The sequence below is a fragment of the Mustela nivalis genome (assembly GCF_964662115.1).
Source record: "Mustela nivalis genome assembly, chromosome: 19".
Lineage (NCBI taxonomy): Eukaryota > Metazoa > Chordata > Mammalia > Carnivora > Mustelidae > Mustela > Mustela nivalis.
The window spans coordinates 4,238,727-4,260,446 of NC_139038.1; the positions used below are offsets into that span (position 1 = coordinate 4,238,727).

The 21,720-nt window shown below is 45.7% G+C and overlaps 2 protein-coding genes across 2 annotated transcripts in view; one reads left to right on the forward strand and one right to left on the reverse strand.

Annotated features, from left to right (window-relative positions):
• RBAK (RB associated KRAB zinc finger) overlaps nt 1–21,720 on the reverse strand; it is an 813,856-nt gene that overhangs the window by 393,552 nt on the left and 398,584 nt on the right. The window lies entirely within an intron of this gene.
• LOC309854211 (speedy protein E4-like) lies at nt 15,459–21,439 on the forward strand (the record flags this gene model as incomplete). The annotated part of the gene is made up of 6 exons (XM_082713043.1): nt 15,459–15,573; nt 16,069–16,266; nt 17,134–17,192; nt 17,677–17,762; nt 21,024–21,192; nt 21,377–21,439. The coding sequence occupies 6 exons, from the start codon at nt 15,459–15,461 to the stop codon at nt 21,437–21,439; spliced, it is 690 nt and encodes a 229-aa protein (XP_082569169.1).

Here is a 21,720-nt window from a genome sequence, read left to right on the forward strand (position 1 = left end):
TGCAGGCCACACATACAATGCAAGCAATATTCGGACTTAAAAAGAAGATTCTGGCATCTGTTCCAACATGGATGGACTCTGAAGACACGATGCTCAGAGAAACAAACCAGTGACAAAAAGACAAACACTGGATGAGTCCACTTAGGTGCTGAGAATAGTCACAATCAGAGCGACAGAGAGGACAACACTTGCAGGGGACAGGGGGAGTTGAGGCATTACTCTGTAATGGGGATGAAGCTTCAGTTTTACAAGATGAGAAGTGTTCTCGAGACGGATGGTTGGTGGTGGTTGCACAAGCACATGAAAGTACTTCATGCCCGTGAGCTGTATGTTTTAAAGGTAAAATGGTAAATTTCATGTTACATGTAACTTATCACAATTAAAAAAAAAAAAGGAAGAAAAAAACTGAAGTAGTGTCTACCAGCATTTCCCTAGTCCTGAAACTTCTAGAGCTCTGCAGTCATCCCCTCCGTAAAGAAAAGAGTGAAATGGGATTATTAGTTAAGTATATTCACACGAGCTATCAGGAATTCCTCTCTCAAAAACTGAAATATTTAAAAAAATCTAGAATCATCAGCTAATTGCGGAAAACGGTGTGAATTAAAGATAGGTATCAAGGTGAGCAGCTAAACTATGACAGAACCAATTTCATAAAGGAAACAACTTCTATTGATTTGTATTTTTCAATAAATTTAGCAGGACACGGTTTCCAAAAAATGAGAACATTCTCCAAAAAATAGCCAGCAGAGATTACTTAGAAATTAAAGATCAAATTGTTGAATCTTTTTAAAAACCCCCAAGTAAGAGACTTACGTAACAAATGGGACACAGAATATCTAATTTAGGAATTGTCTCCGATAACAAGAAATTGAAATGATGAAATAAAGCTTGAGATACAAAAGCCAGATCCAACAGATTCCACTTTCAGAAAGAGAAAACTAGAAGGACGAACACAAAGAATCAAAGGCAGAACAAAAAATGATACGTGAGCTGAAGAATCACACAAGCCTTCACGTCACAAGGGGCCATTCAATTTGCAAACAAGAATACTGGGGGGGGGGGCGGAATACAGATCTACAAATTTCCCAATAAAATGCCCCACACCAAAAAAATGGAGGAAAAAAAATGCCTAAAAAGGTACAGGTGGGGGGAAAAACACCACTGACCCTGGAACCTGCCATTCTACTTCTCACCTGAGAAAAACCCTTGGACAACTGTCCACGGCTTGTGAAAGAAAAAGAATTTCAAACCCAGAACTGTATGCCAAACCAAGCTATCGTTTCGGCCTCCAGATATCAGAATCTTGCAAGAAAGCAGGACAACTGATTATCACAGGAGACACTTTCCTCAAAATGTTCAAGATATCCTCTGCCGGAAGCAAGCGAGAGGGCCACCCCAGAGGGCCATGGGGATGCTGGAGCCTCCTGAAGGGGGTGTTTCCGATGCCACTGCTGCAAGCGGTGGTGCCCCGGACTGCCGACACACGACTCCTGTTTCAGAAGAAAAGTGCTCAGCAGACGCGTCCCATCACCGTATTTACAAAACATGTATCAACACAGGGTTTTCTACCCATGACGGAGGTGCCACAGCCGAGACTGCCCGAGACTAAAGGAGTTGAGCCAACAGAAAATCCACAGCAGGACACTGTAGTTGATCCGGGCCAAGTGAGCTGATGAACTGCCACGGAGAGTCACAACTTTTTGGGTTCAGTGAGTCCACAAGGCAAGGATGGGAGGGGTCAGAAGACTGACCACGTGATCAGCACGACGGCTTGATACCACTCGTATCAACACCAACATCCAAAACGAGATGTCAGCAAACAGAATCCAACACCAGAATGAAAAAAATAATATATAATCTCTAAGTGGTGCTTATGCCAAGAATACTGACTCGTTCAATCTTCGGAAATCCATTCATGTAATAGGCTACTCTAATATGGCTAAGAAAACACTTTTATCACCACTAAGAAGCTGAAAAAGCCTCTGACAATGTTCAAAATACATACCTGATATAAAAAACCCTCAAGAAACTAGGAGTGGATACTTCACTAGCATGAATGTGTGTATACACACACACTCTCATACCCAAATACACAGAGTATGTGTGATACATGTACAATCTGAATCACAGGAGAGCACACACAAGTTACAGAGACACAGCTGCACAGGCACGGGCATGTTTACGCAGTCTTCTCAGTTCTCAAGTCAGGGTTTTACTTAATGGACAAACGTAAGAGACAATCCCAGTAAGGTCAGTAACGAGGCAAAATGTTCACTGCCTCCAGCTGGAGAAAACAACTAGGCATATGAATCAACAGAGAGAGTAAAACTATTTCTATTTGCAACGGATATGCTCTACCCCAAAACTCAAGGGAATCAACAACAAAACCAACTCAATGAAAGAACAGTGTTACATAAAATCAGGATATACAAAGCAACAGGCCCGGGGGAGCCTGGCTGGCTCAGGTGGAAGAATGTGTAATTCTTTATTTTATTTTATTTTTTTTAAAGATTTTATTTATCCATCTGACAGAGATCACATGTACGCAGAGAGGCAGGCAGCGAGTGATGAAGGGAAGCAGGCTCCCTGCCGAGCAGAGAGCCCGATGTGGGACTCGATCCCAGGACCCTGGGATCATGACCTGAGCCGAAGGCAGAGGCTTTAACCCATTGAGCCACCTAGGCACCCCAAGAATGTGCAACTCTTGATCCCAGGGCTGTCAGTTTGAGCCCCACGTTGGGTGCAGACTTAAATAAACTTACAACAAAGAAAGGAAGAAAGAAAGAAAAAGAAAAATATTTTTAAAAAACTCAAACAAACCCAACAGCCCTTGTTACATTAACAGACTAAGAAGATATAATTCAAGCATATACACAGTTCATGGAGTAACAGAAAAGATAAAAGCGTTAACAAGAAATGTACAAAATCTATACTAGGAAAGCTTTAAAACACTCCTGAAAGGCACAGAAGCACACCTGAAAAAAAGGAATGATGTTCTTTGTTCCTGGATGGGTCAACACTAAGATATAAATCACTCTGCCCTCAATTACTTAACAGATATGTGATCCCAACAAAAATACCAAAAGCTTTCTTCCTTGAACTATGTGAGCTGGCACTAAAGTTCATATGAGGGCAGAAAAAATCAAGAACTAGGAAAATCTCCAAAAAAAAAAAAAAAAAAGCTGTGTAGGGGACCTAATCCCTACCAGATTTAAAACACAACCTTTATGATTAAAAGGGTTTGGTGTCAGCATAGGGATGGAGATAGGTCAGTGGATCAGAGCACAAAGTCTAGAAGTAGACTTGTATGATGACATGACATATCACGAGGACCTGTGATATTATAATACATTATAACAATCCACTGATTTTTAATGAACAGTGTTAGAGGAACTATAGTCATTTGGGCATGGATGAAACTGCATCCATACTCCACACCATGAAAGAAAAAAGTCCAACTGGATCAGTGATCTAAATATAAAATATTAAACCACACAGAAAAACAAAATGGGTGAATTTTCCTATAACCCAATGTGGGGAAAAGTTTCTAACTATGATTCAAAATACAGGCAGGCATTAGGACTGCTTTCAACAAAGACAGACAAGAATCAGATTTACCCTGCCTCCTGAAAGGACACCAAAAAACAGAATATACAAAGCAGTGGCTTTCTTTTTTTATTATCTTTTTTAAGATTTTATTTATTTATTTGACAGACAAAGATCACAAGTACGCAGAGAGGCAGGCAGAGAGAGAGGGGTAAGCTCAATCCCAGGAGCTCAATCCCAGGACCCTGAGATCATGACCTGAGCCAAAGGCAGAGGCTTTAACCACTGAGCCACCCAGGTGCCCTCAAAGCAGTGGCTTTTAAGACACGGATCTTGAAGCAATAAAGGGCAGCAATGAAGAACAGGAATCAGAGATAGGATATCAACAAGGAGAGGCCTCTGGTTACTGCCCTGAGAGTTCCCAGCCCTGGAGCAGGGAGGGAGAACCGAGAAGAGGCGAGGAGGGTTGACAAACTGGGGGAAACATGCAGGGAAGGACGAGCCACCACAGAAAATGACACATCTACTGAAATGGGCCTAGAACTGACCCAGATGTTACAAGTGGCACTGATCATTAAAATAGTTTATTACCGTATTCCTTATGTTCAAAACATCTGAGTAGGAACAGGAAAGATATTTTAAAAGACTCAAACTGAACTTCTACAGATAAATACTACAATGTCTGAGAAAGTTAACACCCGACTAGATTAACACAGCACCAAAAAAAAGATCAGTGAACACGAAGAACAGCAACAGGAGCTTTTATAAAATGAAACACACAGAGAAAAAGGAATTGGAAGAGAACAAAGAATATCAGTGAGTTGTGAGACGACTTCAAGCTGCGTAACACACACGGAAAAGGAGTCGCTGAGGACAGATGGAGGGAGGTGGGGGGAATATTTGAAGGAATACGGTCAAAAATTTCCCAACGTTGATGAAAATCATATACGCAAAGATCCAAGAAGTTCAATGACCCACAAGCACAGAGACCGGAGGAAAGCAATACCAAGACACAGCATAACCAAACTGCTCAAAACCAGGGATAAAGAGAAAAGTTCAAAAGCATCTAGAAGAAAAACCAAAAACCATAGGACAAACGTAGGAATGGAGAGGATGACATCACATTTCTCTTGGGAACAATGGAAGTGGGAAGACAGTAGGGGAACACATCTGATGTACAGGAGAAAACCCAGCAAAGCTCCCCTGAAACTGTAAGATTTTTTTTTTTTTTTAAGATTTTCTCTATTTATTTGACCGACAGAGATCACAAGTAGGTAGGGAAGCAGGCAGAGAGAGAGGAAGGGAAGCAGGCTCCCCGCTGAGCAGAGAGCCCGATGTGGGGCTCGATCCCAGGACCCTGAGATCATGACCTGAGCCGAAGGCAGAGGCTTTAACCCACTGGGCTGCCCAGGTGCCCCGCTCCCCTGAAATTAAAGCCAAGGCAAAAATAAAGGACTTTTCTGACATATAAGAGCTGAAAGATTCAGCAGCAGCTTAAAGTGTCCCAAAATCCAGAACAAACTTATCAAACTCAACATCCCAAAACCAAATAATCCAGTCATGAAATGGGCAGAGGACATGAACAGACACTTTCCCAAAGACACATACCTAGGTCCAAATGCATGTGCCTTACATGCAAAGATGCACAACGTCACTCATCATGAGGGAAACACAAATCAAAACACAAATCAAAACGAGATCCCACCACACAGCTGTCTCAATGGCTAAACTCAACAACACAAGAAGCAACAGGGGTTGGCGAGGATGCGGAGAAAGGCGAACTTCCTGCACTGCTGGGGGTAATGCAAGCAGGTGCAGCCCCTCTGGAAAACAGTATGGCAGTTCCCCAGAAAGTTGAAAATACAAATACCCTACAATTCAGCAATGACACTCTAGGTTAGGAATTTACCCAAAGGATACAAAAATACAGACTCGAAGGAGAACCTTCGATGTTTTTGGAACCCGGATGTTTAGAGCAGCATGATCCACAAGAGCCAAACTACAGCAAGAGCCCAATTGTCCCCCGACTGAGGAATGAAGACGATGTGGTGTATATATACAATGGATTATTACTCAGCCATCAAAAAGAATGATATCTTACCATTTGCAATGACCTCGATAGAACTAGAGGGTATTATGCTAAGCGAAGTAAATCAGTCAGAAAACGACAAATTTCATACGATTTCACTCACATGCTTCATTAATCTGGGATTTAAGAAACAAGACAGATGAACATATGGGAAGGAACAAAAGAGGAGAGGGGAATCAAACCATAAGAGAACACAATGAGGGGTGATGGAGGGATGTGGGTGGGGTTGGGCTAGATGGGGGATGGGCATTAAGAAGATGTTTTGATGAGCACCAGGTGTCCTATGAAAGGGATGATTCACTGACCTCTCCTCTTGAAACTAATATTGCACTGTAAGCTTACTCATTAAAATTTAAATAAAAATTTGAAAAAGAAAAAGAAGAACAACTAGAGGTGTTGAAGGAAGTCCTTCAGGCAGAAGGAAAGTAAGAGCAGATAACAATCTGTATCTACATAAAGAAATGAAGAGTACCAGAAATGGTAGCTATGCTATTTTCTTATTCCTTAAAAAATAAGTATTTGCTTAAAAATCACTAGTCCTATGGGCTTGATTCTACTTGTAAGAGTAAAATGACAAAACAGTGTGATGACCCAGCAGGGAGCAATGGAAGTCACAAACTCCCTACATTCTAAGCAATAAATGGTACCTTACCTGAAGATAAACTGTGATGAATTAAAAGTTTCATACAATAAATTGCAAAGCAATCAAAAATAACAACTGTGTTAGAGCTAACAACCGCACACAAGACGTAAAATGGGATCATAAAAAATACACAATCAAAAGGAAGACAAAAGCAGGAGAAAGAAACAAAGCCAACAGTAGATGTCCGATGGATCTGACTGTAATTACGTCACCGCTAATCTTCACCAAAACATTCGGGAGAGGGGTGAGGACGAAACCGGGATGCTGAGAATTGAAACGGGAATGAGAGGAAGAATATATTTGCTAAGGAATACTTTGCTGGGACGCCTGGGTGGCTCAGTGGGTTAAAGCCTCTGCCGTTGGCTCAGGTCATGATCCCAGGATCCTGGGATCAAGCCCCACATCTGGCTCTCTGCTCAGCAGGGAGCCTGCTTTCCACCCCCCACTTGTGATCTCTGTCAAATAAATTAGTAAAATCTTAAAAAAAAAAAAAGAATACTTTGCTTTATTGTTTACTGCACAACCCAAATGAACAGTAACAGAAGCATCTTAAGGATGGGCAGGCCATTCCCTCAGCCTTAGCTTTTATCCCTGCATCAAACAGGAACAATGAAAACAGGTCTTGGATCACCGAAGTTTGCTCACCCAGCAGGCCCTCGGTTTAGATAAGCTACATGCATGAGCCATATGTTGCAATATTTAATGGTTGTTATTAGAAAAGCTACCCATAACTACATCAACTCCCACAAAGACATTTTCTCAAATCCCAGGAAATCCTGAAAACCCACAAGTAACGAAACAGTCCATTCAAATCATGTAACGGGCGGCACTCTCCTTTTCTGAGACTGTCAGGAACATCAGTCATGTGTTTGCTCTATCCCCACAGCCCTGAGGTAACCTACTATCTGCACACATGAACTCAGAAAAACACTCTGGGTGCTGATATGACCCCCTAATAATTGTACTTTACATGATAATGTCTCTTATTTCCACATTCCCATTTTAAAATCTGAATCCAGGGGCACCTCGGTGGCTCAGTGGGTTAAGCCTCTACCTTCGGCTCGGGTCACGGTCTCTGAGTCCTAGGATTGAGCTCCACATCGGGCTCTCTGCTCAGCAGGAAGCCTACTTCCTCCTCTCTCTCTGCCTGCCTCTCTGCTTGTGATTTCTCTCTCACTGTCAAATAAATAAAATCTGAATCCATATAACCCTTCTGAAATGCATTACAAAGCTAAGCAAGAGAACATATACAAAGACAGGAAAACTCACCTGGGATTCGTTCATTCTCTGCTGCTCTTGGAAAAGCATACAGACTGTTAACGGCTGACCTAGGGAAGCAGAAGAAATAATAGAAATCACGGGTAATGCAGCTTGCCGAGGTGGGAACATCCTGTGTGAGAACCACCAAAGAAAGCTCCTATCCTGTGAACACTCAGAAGGGTCTAAACATGTGAGAAAAGGAGAAACATCAGAGTAGAGCTGTTGTCACTCCCACATATCAGGAGGTGATTAGCAGGTTTCTCTCATTGGTTAATATAAACACCCATTAATTTTTCAAAGACGTTGCCTTCTTTAAATTAATGTTGAAAAGAAAACCCTCTTACACTGTTCACGCATTCTTTGTGACTATTCAAACTGCTTAAAATCCCGGTATCCACAGGAACAGAAAACACCAGCTCTCTGAAGTGGGATCAACGTGCATCAAGGTATACTTTTGTTTTTACATGAGATCACTTAACTCCGTTATCGCTGCACTTAAGAATCTTTTACTGAAAAAAAAAAATCCGTAACAGAGAGAACAGAACCCGGGCCCAGGAGCTGAGTCCTGCGAGCATGCCTACCTCCAGACGCCAACACCCAGAACAAGCCCCCTCCCATCTCAGGCCGTCTCCTCCTGTCAACTCCTCCACGCACGCTGGTCCAGCCCTGCACTGGGGGATGCCCCAGGGCACAACCCAGCGGGGTCAGCACATGCTCCTGCGCGCTTACAGACGCGTCTGGAAAATGGACAGGGAACCAGGGGAGCAAGGGGTCGGGGGGGAAAGGCGGGAACCCCCTGCGCTCCCGGGAAACGTTGAGTCCCACGAGTCTCCAGTCCCGGGGGAGTGCCCAACCCTCCAGGTCCAGCCGCTCGCGCTCTCTCGCCGCCCCGCCCCCCGCAAGACCCGCAAGCGCACGACCTACCACGTCGGGACACGCCGAGCTGCACCGAGGCTCCCGAGGACTCCGGGGCGGGGGCTGCTCCTCCTCCACCTCCCGGGGCCGCCGTACAATTAATATCCAGTCATGACATTAGGTATTATCATCCATGGGCACATGGTTTCTCCAAGAAAGGGGAAGAAAATAGAAAACTTAGCTTGTCCAGATTATACAACGAATGCATGAAAACTGTAGAACAATCAGAAATCACGCACAAACCAACCAAACAAACCCAGATACCCGAGATCTTGCGCATCAAAGAGAATTATGTGTATGTTAGCTGAAAATGTCATTTTTCAAAAATGGGACCACAAGGACGATGCTTTACCAGTATTTTTTGGTGAGATGATGTAATCCTTTTCTTAGCCAATTGCTTCTTAACCAGTAGCGGGTGGTGAGGATTAAAAGTAAAATCTCCTGCCATCCAAGAAATCCTCTCTGCAACTATAGAAATAAGGACAACCACGCTATTGTTTTTTTTTTTTTTTAAGATTTATTTTAGAGAGAAAGAGACAGAGCAGGGGGAGGGGCAGAGGGAGAGCTAGAGAGTGAATCCTCAGCCGACTCTGTGCAGGGTGTGGAGCCCCATGCAGGACTCGATCCCACAACCCTGAGATCTGGTCCTGAGCTGAAAACAAGAGTCCCCCCACTGACTGAGCCACCCAGACTCCCCTGTTCTATTGTTAAATAACCATTAAACCAAACTGTGTTGCATGTCACAGGCGAACTACTAACAAGACAGCAAGGAGAAAAATGACCCTCGCCTTTTCAATCAGCTCGGCAGATACAATCCATTACCTAGAAGTTCTCCAGCAAAACAATACACCTGTTTCAGGGTCACAGGACTTGCCAGCGGCATTTGGTATAAGTTTTTCATTGTTCATCCTAAATGTACCATGTCATCTTGGTGCCCATCCGTGCCAGTTGTCTCTGTCCAAAGGAAAAAGAAAACTACTTACCCATTTCTGACAAACAGGTCGTTAAAGCTCAGAGCTAGGTGTCTAGGGCCCACCCTTAACTGTCCTGGTGACAGAGAGACACTACCTTCCTTGAGGTTTACATTTCAAAGAGATGGCTCCCAGGCCCTTAAGAACAACCATCCCCTGTTACCATGCTAGCAAGAAAATGGTTTAGCTTCTAGGAGATTTAGATACATACAAAATCCACAGAGGAAGTTTTCTCCAGGTAACACTCGTTCCAAAGGTAATAGTACTGATTTATGCTAATGATGGGCACATAACCCATTCCTGATTTCTCTCACTGAGGAGTTGCATCAAACTAATCCTGCACAAAAGGAATGCTTCTCCGGAAGCTGCTCTGTCCGCCCTGGCTGTGGCTGTGTAGTCGGAAGTCCTGCCCAGCTCTTGCTGCTAGCAAGTGTGGTCTGTGCCCGAATTCCCACCAACAGACTTCTCACCAACAGAAGGCTGGAATTCATGAGAGGTGACCACACTTCCCCTATAGGCCCGAGACTGGAAAACCTCCAGGCACATTTCTTCTGTGTTCTTTTCCATTTTCGGCAGGTAAAGGAAGGAAGCTATGCTGAGCACCTTGGGGAAGACAGGCAGAGCCCCCGCCTGCCCCGTCTATTGGGTCCTGGCCTCCAGCCCTTGTCTCCCCCATAGGCACTGACCTGCTCACCTGAAGACTGGGACACCCTCCTGCCTCTCTGTCCACTCTGGTTCTCTGCCTGTGAACTCTGGCTGTCATGCCCCCCTCCCCCTCACCATACAACTCTGTCCCTGCAACTCAGAGACATCCTGGGCACCCCCAGGACCCCTGCCACATACCTCAGCCTAGATAACTCTCTGGGCGGTGAACTGGAAGCTCTTGGGGGCTCCCTCCTCTCTCCAAATGACTAAAACCTGTCATTTCATATATTCATATATTTCCCCCTCCTAGAAACTTCTTTAAGCAGGGAAGGCAAATCTGAACCCTGTGATTCTGTCTGGGACAGAAGTACCAGATCTGCACCATTTTTTTTATTTTTTAAAGATTTTATTTGTTTGACAGACAGAGATCACAAATAGGCAGAGAGGCAGGTAGAGAGAGGGGGGGCGGGGGAGCAGCCTCCCTGCTGAGCAGAGAACCTGACATGGGGCTCAATCCCAGGACCCTGGCATCATGACCTGAGCCAAAGACAGGGGCTTTAACCCACTGGGCCACCCATGCGCCCGTGGACCTGTACCTTTAAAATATATATACATATTATTTATTTATTTGACAGAGAAAGGGCACAAGCAGGGGGCAGCAGAGGGAGAGGGAGAAGCAGACTACCCGCTAAGCAGGGAGCCTAATGCTGGTCTCTATCCTAGAACCCCAGGGTCAAAACCTGAGCCAAAGGCAGACACTTAACCGACTGAGCTACCCAGGTGCCCCACATCTATACCTTTTAATGTGGCTTCATTAAGATCTCTTCATTTATTAGTATTTAAAATATAAAGCTTTCTCTTTTTGTATTTGTATTAAGTACAAATATTTCCCCCATTTTGTCATTGACCTTTTGAACTTAATGTTTTACTTTTATTTTCTGCCATATGGACATAATGTTTTTAAAGATTTTTATTTATTTATTCATGAGAGACAGAGAGAGAGAGAGAGGAAGAGGCAAAAGTAGAAGGAGGCTCCCTGCAGGGAGCCCTGATGTGGAACTCGATCCCAGGACTCTGGGTCTATGATCTGAGCCAGAGGCAGACGCTTAACCATGCAAGCCCCCCAGATGACTCTCACTTTCTCTTCCTACTTTTCTTCTGTTTTGACACCATACTTGAAGAAGCCTTTCTAGCCCTTAATTTTCTAAGTAATTGCCTGTGTTGGCTCCTGTTTCTCTTTAACACATCAATTTTATGAAGATAACTGGCAACCATCCTCAAGATTTGAGAATCATTCTTCTCTTAAAGTCTTTCATCCATTTTTTGCCCCCAAACTAGCACATTCACGGTGACCAGGAAATGTCAGAGGCTATGAACGCTCAAGTTTCTAATCTGTATGAAAGAATTAGTTCTTCTTTGAAGCCTTGGGACATGGCTTGCTTTAATGGAAGGGGCCACAGAAGTGTGAGGGAAGTGACTGAATCTGAATTCCCTCTTATGCAAAATACTGGTTGGATGGGTTTACAGGGAAGCTGCAACAAAGTAAGACAACCCAGGGGCCTTAACAACAGAGATGAATTATCTCCCTGTTCTGGAGGCTGGGAGACTGAGATCCAGGTGTGGGCAGGCCTAGTTCCTTGGCAGGGCTGGGGGGGCTGCGGGGGCTCGGTCCCATCCTCTCTCCTTGGCTTGTAGCCGACTGTCCCCTCTCTATGTATCATCACACTCTCTTCTCTCTACCTGGGAGTCTCTGTATCCAAATTTTACTTTTTTTTTTTTTTTAAGAGTTATATATTTATTTTAGAGAGGGAGTGCATGACCAAGGGGCGGGCAGAGGGGGAGACACAAAGAGAGAGAGAGAGAGAGAGAGAGAGAGAAAGAAGCAGACTACCTGCTGAGTGCCCTGCCTAGCTTGGGGCTCATGACCTTGAGATCACGATGTCCTCCCTAAGGCTTCATTTTACTTTCATTTTCCTCCGTAGAGACCCACCACCAAAAAAGAAAGAAAAGAAAAAGAAGAAGAAAACATCACGTTCTGAGGTACCAGGGGTTAGGACTTCAACACACGAAGAGGGCGAGGGGGCTTGGACGGAAGCACACAATTTTACCCTAGCCTTGGCGTCCCTGGTCTTGTCCAGTTTGCTTCCTCACTGCCTTGGTTATGTTAACATGGGCAGAACGCTTACAGGTCATCTTATCTACATATTTTATTTTATAGGTTGAAGAGATGGGACCCTGAAGGCAGGAGGATTTGCACAAGGGCATGTGCTGCTTTGTAACAAAACCATTACTTTCCCATTCTCACCGCCCCCATCTTATTTTATTTTATTTTATTTTATTATTTATTTGACAGAGAGAGATCACAAGTAGACAGAGAGGCAGACAGAGAGAGAGAGAGAGGGAAGCATGCTCCCTGCTGAGCAGAGAGCCTGACGCGGGCCTCGATCCCAGGACGCTGAGATCATGACCTGAGCCGAAGGCAGCGGCATAACCCACTGAGCCACCCAGGCACCCTCACCGCCCCCATCTTTTCGACAAGCATATTCTAACTACTGGCTTATGTTCTCCAGATTGTCTACCAACAGGAGTCTGAGCAGATGGAGAAGGGACATCGTGAAGAGGACAGAGGACTTGAATCAGAGCAGCCGAGGTGAATCCTGGGGTTTTGCTTCAGTCTTTAGCGCATCACATCCCTTGTTCTAAAAAACAATCCCAGAGGTGCCTAGGTGGCAGTGGGTTAAAGCCTGCCTTCAGCTCTGGTCATGGTCTCAGTATCCTGGGATCGAGCCCCGCATCGGGCTCTCTGCTCGGTGGGGAGCCTGCTATGTTGTGTGCAGTTACTCTGTCTGATATGAGATCTGTAGACTTCATCTTCTCAGTGAAAAGTTTTCTTCTTTTTACCAGCCTCTCCCTAGTTCCTCCACCTTCCCCAACCCTGGCAACCTCCTTTTTTTTTTTTTAACCTTCTGTTTCTCTGAGTTTGACTTTTTGTTGTTTTTTAAGATTTCCCATATAAATGTTTCCACGCAGTATTTGTCTTTCTCTGTCAGTCTTATTTCATTCCACATAATGCCCTCAAGGTCCATCCATGTTGTCACGAATGGCAGGATTTCCTAGTTTCTCACCTCTATACAAATACCAATCTACAGCTCCCTGTGTATGGACCTCACATCCTCTTTATGCACGCCTCCGTTGACGGAGACCAGGGTAGTTTTCCTATCTTAGCTATTGTGAGTAATGCTGCAATGAACACAGGAGGGCAGATAGTTCTTTAATATCCTGTTTTCATTTCCTTTGGTTGTATACCCGGCCATAAGAGTGCCAGATTATATGGTACTTCTGTTTTTTTGGGTTTGTTCATTTGGTTTTTTAAAATCTTTGGAGAAACCTCCATATGGTTTTCTGGGTGAACTGGTTTGACTTTATTTATGCTTGGACTGGGCTCCTTAGCTATCCGTAAGTTTGATCGAAGTGCAAAATAAAACTTGAGGCACATCCTGAATTAAAGATGTGTTTTTCATCCATGTTCATACAATGGATCGAAAGCAAGACTTACCCAAAATGTGGACTCAATACTGGCGTCCATCAACGGATGGATAAACTGAAAATGGTATGTATGTATCACTGTTCTTATATGATTGTGAAAGGAACATGTAAAATGCAAACATACACACACACAGAATGGATATTATTCATCTTTAAAAAGGAAGGAATTCTGTCACACACTATAAAACAAAGGAGCTTGGAAGACATTTTATTGAATGAAATAAACAGAAACATACGCATAAAATACTGTATGATTCTACTGATAGGAGCTATCTGAAATAGCCCAATATCTAGAGACAGAAAGTGGAATGGTGCTTGCCAGGGGCTGGGGGAGGGGAGAACGGGGAGTTCTCCTTCAGTGGGTGCAGAGTTTCAGTTTCAGGGAAGACGAAAAAGTTCTGGAGAAGGATGGTGCTGATGGTCACACAGAGACCCGAAGGTGCATACTGCTACCAAATCATACCCTCAAAAATGGTTAAAATGGTAAATTTTCAGTCCTTTTATTTTAACACAGGAGGATTGAGTGAGCAAGATTCAGATGCACAGGTGAGAAGCAGAGGTAGGAGGTAGGAGGTTGGAAAGAAGGTTCCTCTGATGTTAATGGACAGCTGGCCAAGACCTCCGTGACGGCGTCTGCGCTACCACATGCTTCCCACCTTCTTGGTTAAACAGATTCTGTCATAAACAGGAGATTTTTCCATCTAGCCTTTTTGTGCATGTGGCATTTTGTTCAAAAGATACACAAGTGGTCATGAAGTTTTTGGGTCCAGAGTGATACACGGGCTTACAAATTTCAGATGCAGACTAGAGCTGATTAATTGCGATCAAGGGGAAGGTTATGGGTGGTCCAGAGACGTCTTAAGTTGTAGACACCGTCTGATTGTGTGAGAACACAGGTACAGTTATCTACCGGTTCAGGTTCCCAAAATGTCTCTTGGGCTCAGAGATGCCTCAGAGGAGAGCGTCAGTGCTCCCCCACCACTGAACACCCACCCCCAACACAATGTCAGTAAAACATGGAGCAGAAGAAGTCTACCAAATTAAGCGATTTAAACTAACTTTTTTAAAAAAAAAATATTTATTTGTCAGAGAGAGAGAGGCAGAGGGAGCGAGTGAGCACAGGCAGAGAGGCAGGCAGAGGCAGAGGGAGAAGCAGGTTCCCCGCCGAGCCAGGAGCCTGATGTGGGACTCAATTCCAGAATGATGGATCGTGACCTGAGCCGAAGGCAGCTGCTTAACCAACTGAGCCACCCAGGTGTCCCTTAAACTAACTTTTAATTCCAACAAGTCCATGTACCTGGAACCTTCTTTACATACTTATGTCTGTCTTGTAAGTTCTTACGTTTCGGCCCATCCCAAATTCCCTTGTCTCTTTCCTCCTTCTCCCACCAGATTGTGCCCTGAATTAGGAATAGGAAGGATGGAGAGAGCCCAACATGTGCCAAGAGGGGAGAGAGCCGGGCATCTGCTGGAGAGGAGTAGAGTGATCCAGACCCCTCGAGGACAGTTTTGGAGGATGGTCCAAGGCTGGGTCGGTGGCTGGAAACAGCCCTTACCTCGAGATCCCAAACTGGACACCAGTGTGGCAGTTACGTGTTTCCCTTCAAACTGGTTGCCAGGCTGGAATGACCTGTGACATCAGAGGCTTCCGACCTTCCTGATTGGAAGGACCAGATTCCATGGTGCTTGGCAGCAGAGGTGGACAACTGTATCTTCACAGACCTTTTCGCCACTCCTGGCTTTGCCCCAGCTTGGAGAAGGGATCAAGGGCTTGTGTTCTGTCGGAATTGGCCCAGAAAGGGTCTAGGGTTTCTGGGAGGCCAGAAAGAGCTAGGGAGAAATCATGGCTGATGATCAACCTAATCAACCGCATTCCCAGTCTGAGGACCAGAGTCCCCAGCCTAGCACCTCAGGGTACCCCTTCAATGTGGTGGATGATGAAATCCCAGGACCATCAGGTGAGAAAGGAGGAAGAGGAAGGGACTTGAGAGGCTTGGCTAGTAAAGAGGAATGGGTACAAAAGTCAGGAAGGAGTGTCTGAGTAGGGTGTGTGTGACAGGAGAGATCCAGAAAGCCGGGGATTGGAGAAGGAAAGTATAGGAGTTGGGGACAAAACTGTAAGCATGGAAGGAATACCCAAGAAGCAGGGAAAGAGGGTTAGGAGATGAGGTCCAAAGAGGAGGTAAAGGAAGAGAGGTAATTATGTCATTATTCCCAGGGGAGAAGTTATCTACAATGAAATTTTGAGGATGGGGGTGGTGAAACAGTGCCAAAGATGAATGGGGACAGATGTGTATCAACAAAGGAGAAAGATGGAAACATGGTTGGGGAGATGTCAATTGTCAGGAAGGCTGGAGAGAATGAAGGGGAAGTTGGGGTTTTTGGAGGGGGAGAAGGGGTGGCTGAATTCCAAAGACAAAAGCCTTATACTGTAGCCTGGTTTCTTCACTCAGCCCCCTGGGTAGACCCCCGCCCCATGCCTGAGTCCCCCACAAGGAAGAGAGGAAGGGATGAGTCAGATGAGGAGACGGGTTCTGGCGCTGAGGACATCTGGGTCGTGGAGTCACTGTGTGGCCTCAAGATGAAGTTGAAGAGACAACGGGTGTCTTCAGTGCTCCCTGAACACCACGAGGTCTACAAAAAGTTGCTTGGTAAGAAGATCTCCTCCAACCCTCTTCCATTTTCTCTTTAAATTCAAGAAGCTTCAATGGAAAAGAATTCTCTGAAGGTTGGTGAGCTCTCCATCCTTGGAGGACTCCATAATGATCCGTCACTGGGGACACATAAAAATGACAGAGGATTAGGTGAGACTTGGAGAAAGGTCTGTACTTGGGATGAGAAAGCTTGGTTTCAGTTACACTCCTGAGATGTCTTAGTTCTTATTGGTCTTTTGCTTTTTTTTTTTTTTTAATATTTTATTTATTTATTTGATAGAGAGAGAGAGAGAGAAAGAGAGAGAGAGAGATATCACAAGCAGGCAGAGGCAGACAGAAAAAGAGGGGGAAAGCAGGCTCCCCGTTGAGGAGAGAGCCTGATGTGGGGCTCGATCCCAGAACCCTGGGATCATGACGTGAGCCGAAGCAGAAGCTTTAAGCCATGGAGCCACCCAGGTTCCCCTTATTGGCCTTTTGACTCTAAATGTCTTTGGCTGTGTGTGTGGAGTTGGGCAGGGGGTGTGGAAATGACATGCCATCTTTAGACCCTTATGTCACTGTGGGATGAGAAAATGATAGGGAATGACTGTGGTCTCCGCAGTGGCATGTCCATGCATGATGAGACAGCGTCCCTGTTGACCTCCCATCCAATCTTACAGGTGTGCTCCCTCAGCCTCCCCACGCTGGAAGCCACCAACGTTCCCTGGGCGGTGACTGGTTTTTGCTCCCTTTTGCCCATCAGCCTAACCGCTGGCCACATCCTGGAACTTCTCCAGGAGAGGCATCATTCTCCTCTTTGCCCTGGAACGCTCCCACAGTAACCCCATTCTGCTTGTCAACCTGACCTATGCCCTCTTTTCACAGAGGATCCTGTCATTCAAAAATTTCTGGCCTGGGACAAAAATCTGAGCGTATCCGACAAGGTATCATTGTTCTCCACTCAGATGTGTTCTTGCTCCAACATCTGTCCTGGGGCAGGGCGATGCCTCCAAAACCCTGTCTCCAACCTCATCCTGCCAACACTTCCCGCTGGGGACCTCGTGGTTTCCTGCAGGTCCTCTGGGACCTGAGTCCCAGGCATGCCCCTCTGGCTGTTGCCACCTTAAGTCCCTTCTCTCTCAGCTCTTGGGTGGGGCACCCCTTGGCTCCAGCTTCTCAGAGACCCTCCAGAGGCCGGCTGTCCTGAAGACAAGCCCTCAGACCAGCACAGCTTGCTATCCTGGGAGCACCATCAACTCTTCCCTTGACTTCTTTGGTTTGCAACCAACCTGTTGACACCAAATAAGCAAATTCACCCAGTCCGTCAAAGTGGGAGCACCTGCTCCAGGCTCATGTCCCCACCCCCCAATGGTTTTCCTCGCCCAGGATGTCACCTCTCTCTGACACTGTGTCTCCTCTTGCCACCAGTATCTCCTGTCTATGGTCATAGCTTACTTCAGCCGTGCTGGCCTCTTCTCCTGGCAGTACCAGCGAATCCATTTCTTCATAGCCCTGTGAGTATTTTTGTCTCATCCCGCAGTACAATTCGCTACCTGGGTGGATTGAGGGGGAAATTGGGACCCTAAACTTTCATCTCCTTTTTTTTCAAACCATTTGTAACCGTTTATTAAACTACTTTTTTAGAAAAACTGTTGACCCCGTGTGTAAAAACCATAGGATTATAGTATAGTGTTTTTTTAGACTGCTCCTTGTAAACACAAACATCCCTGACGTCAGCCAGGAGAAGCAAACAGAAGACCCTTCTAAGAGGACAGAAGGAAGGAACGGACACGGCCCTGCCCTGAGCAAACAGACTAGCGAAGCAGCCGGTCCTGATCCTCCCTCTGTCCCCTTCCCACGGTGATACCAAGGGTCATTGTTTTCCTCCTAAGCATTCCCAGCACAAATGCCTCGATTCACGCCCCCAAGACATAGCACAGATCTGTTGTGAATGCTTCCGCGGGTGTGTCTTACAACACTGTCCTGAAGCCTGCGGGCGCTAGGTGCATGAAGTCCTTCAAAGTTCTGGTCTCCGCCTCCACTCTCCAGGGCCAGTGGTGTTCTGGGTCAAGGCCAGGCTTCCAAGCTTGGATCCAAACCTTTCATCTTCTTCCGACTTGCTCATCCCCTTGGTGTTTCAACCTTCTAAGGACACTTCCCTCTGTTCCTATATTGCGTTTTCTGTCTAGCTAATTTTGCACCTATACCTGAGGAAAACGACTTGTCCTCAAGGTCAACTTCAATTCCCAAATCTTCAGATGCTCCCCCCTTACCTGCCCCGCCAACCTCCCTGACTTCTGCACCGCAGCAGCACTTCTGTTAAAATCCGAGTGTCATGGAGATTCTGGACTATGGTTATTGCCTATCCACTCACCGCTCCACCGCCCTGTCCCTTTCCCCAATCCCATAGACTCGATGCCTGCAGGATTTGTCAAGATATTACCACACTCTCAAAGACACTGCACAATTCCTTCTGTTTTGCATAGGTTTAAGTTATGTTGGCACTAGGAGGTGATCAGTATTGCACTTGAACTTAAAAAAGGACATTATTTATTCATTCAACAAATACATATAGAGTATACGTTATGGACCAAGGACATGAGGCAATGGGAAGAGAGGTTCAAGAAGTGCGTGTTGAATTCATGCACCCATGAGCCCAGTCCTGTATTAGTCATTTGGTATGAAAGTCATGGTTACAGAATAGAACAGGGTCAGGGGTGCCTGGGTGGCTCAGTGGGTTAAGCCGCTGCCTTTGGCTCAGGTCATGATCTCAGGGTCCTGAGATCGAGTACCGCATCGGACTCTCTGCTCGGCAGGGAGCCTGCTTCCTCCTTCTCTCTCTGCCTGCCTCTCCATCTACTTGTGATTTCTCTCTGTCAAATAAATAAATAAAATCTTAAAAAAAAAAAAAAAAGAATAGAACAGGGTCAGCTTCTGCCCATGGGAGATGTATATGGATTTGCTCTATGGGAAGACAGGTTTGTGCACAAACTCGCTAAAGGGAAGGGGTGGGTGTGCGTGTCCCCCCACAGGACATGCCCTCAGGCTTCCCATTGAGTTCCCTCTCCATCCTCAACTGGGAGAAGTCTCTGCCCATCCATGCCTTCTTTTTTTTTAATTTTAAATTTTTAATTTTTTATAACATATATTTTTATCCCCAGGGGTAGAGGTCTGTGAATCACCAGGTTTACACACTTCATAGCACTCACCAAAGCACATACCCTCCCCAATGTCCTTAATCCCACCTCCTTCTCCCAACCCCCTCCCCCCAGCAACCCTCTGTTTGTTTTGTGAGATTAACAGTCACTTATGGTTTGTCTCCCTTCCAATTCCATCTGGTTTCATTGATTCTTCTTCTACCCACTTAAGCCCCCATGTTGCATCACCACTTCCTCATATCAGGGAGATCATATCATAGTTGTCTTTCTCTGCTTGACTTATTTCGCTAAGCATGGTACGCTCTAGTTCCATCCATGTTGTCACAAATGGCAAGATTTCATTTCTTTTGATGGCTGCATAGTATTCCATTGTGTATATATACCACCTCCTCTTGATCCATTCATCTGTTGATGGACATTTAGGTTCTTTCCATAGTTTGACTATTGTGGACATTACTGCTATACACATTCGGGTGCACGTGCCCCTTTGGATCACTACGTTTGTATCTTTAGGGTAAATACCCAGTAGTGCAATTGCTGGGTCATAGGGCAGTTCTATTTTCAACATTTTGAGGAACCTCCATGCTGTTTTCCAGAGTGGCTGCACCAGCTTGCATTCCCACCAACAGTGTAGGAGGGTTCCCTTTTCTCCGCATCCTCGCCAGCATCTGTCATTTCCTGACTTATTGATTTTAGCTATTCTGACTGGCGTGAGGTGGTATCTCATTGTGGTTTTGATTTGTATTTCCCTGATGCCGAGTGATATGGAGCACTTTTTCATGTGTCTGTTGGCCCTCTGGATGTCTTCTTTGCAGAAATGTCTGTTCATGTCCTCTGCCCATTTCTTGATTGGATTATTTGTTCTTTGGGTGTTGAGTTTGCTAAGTTCTTTATAGATTCTGGACACTAGTCCTTTATCTGATATGTCGTTTGCAAATATCTTCTCCCATTCTGTCAGTTGTCTTTTGATTTTGTTAACTGTTTCCTTTGCTGTGCAAAAGCTTTTGATCTTGATGAAATCCCAGTAGTTCATTTTTGCCCTTGCTTCCCTTGCCTTTGGCGTTGTTCCTAGGAAGATGTTGCTGCGGCTGAGGTCAAAGAGGTTGCTGCCTGTGTTCTCCTCAAGGATTTGATGGATTCCTTTCGCACATTGAGGTCCTTCATCCATTTCGAGTCTATTTTCGTGTGTGGTGTAAGGAAATGGTCCAATTTCATTTTTCTGCATGTGGCTGTCCAATTTTCCCAGCACCATTTATTGAAGAGGCTGTCTTTTTTCCATTGGACAGTCCTTCCTGCTTTGTCGAAGATTAGTTGACTGTAGAGTTGAGGGTCTATTTCTGGGCGCTCTATTCTGTTCCATTGATCTATGTGTCTGTTTTTGTGCCAGTACCATGCTGTCTTGATGACAGCTTTGTAATAGAGCTTGAAATCCGGAATTGTGATGCCACCAACTTTGGCTTTCTTTTTCAATATCCCTTTGCCCTCTTGATGACTGAGTGGCACTCTGTGACACTGGGTAATAAGCAACCTATGTCCTTGCTGGGAAGCTGAGCTCAGGTGGGGGAGGGGCATCCTTCCCGTCCTGCTCCTGACCAGCCACCTGATGTCTCTCTCCAGCTACCTGGCCAGTGATATGGAAGAGGATAACCAGGCCCCCAAACAGGCCATCTTTTCATTCCTCTATGGGAAGAACCGGTCCGAGCGACCCTTGTTCCACAAACTGAGATTCCAATTTATACGATCCATGAACTGGAGGACCAGGGTGTCCCGAGAAGAGTGTGAAGAGGTAGGTTGGCTGGAGGGATTTAGGGTGTGGGGCCCAATGGGAGAGAGAGGAGGTGCAGCGAGGGACATGGGGATTTGGGACCAGAAAGAATTAAGGGTCTGGACGACAGGAGGGAGCAGGTCGGGGGTCGCGGGGGCAGGGCCCATCTGGAAGTTGTGTTCTCATGGGGCCGCTTGTCTTCTAGATCCAGGCTTTTGATCCAGACCTGTGGGTGTGGGGGCGAGACCGCCTGACTCTGATGCCCTAGGTCTCCTAGGGCCACGGAGGCCTGAGGTCATCGGCCTAAGGGAAGGTAGGTTACTGTCCTCATGGGTCCAGGCACAATGATTTCTTGTGTAATGAGGAGATCTGAGGAATCCAGTAGCTGAGCCCACACTCATCTCCCTAGCCCCACACGTCAGCCTTCCATGCACTATGACGTGGAAGCCGTACACGCACTCAGGTCCCAGCCAGGAGCTGACAACCCCACAGAGCCATGACTCAGGGAGACGTGTGGAAAACCTTAAGGACCTCAGGAAAACCAGTTTG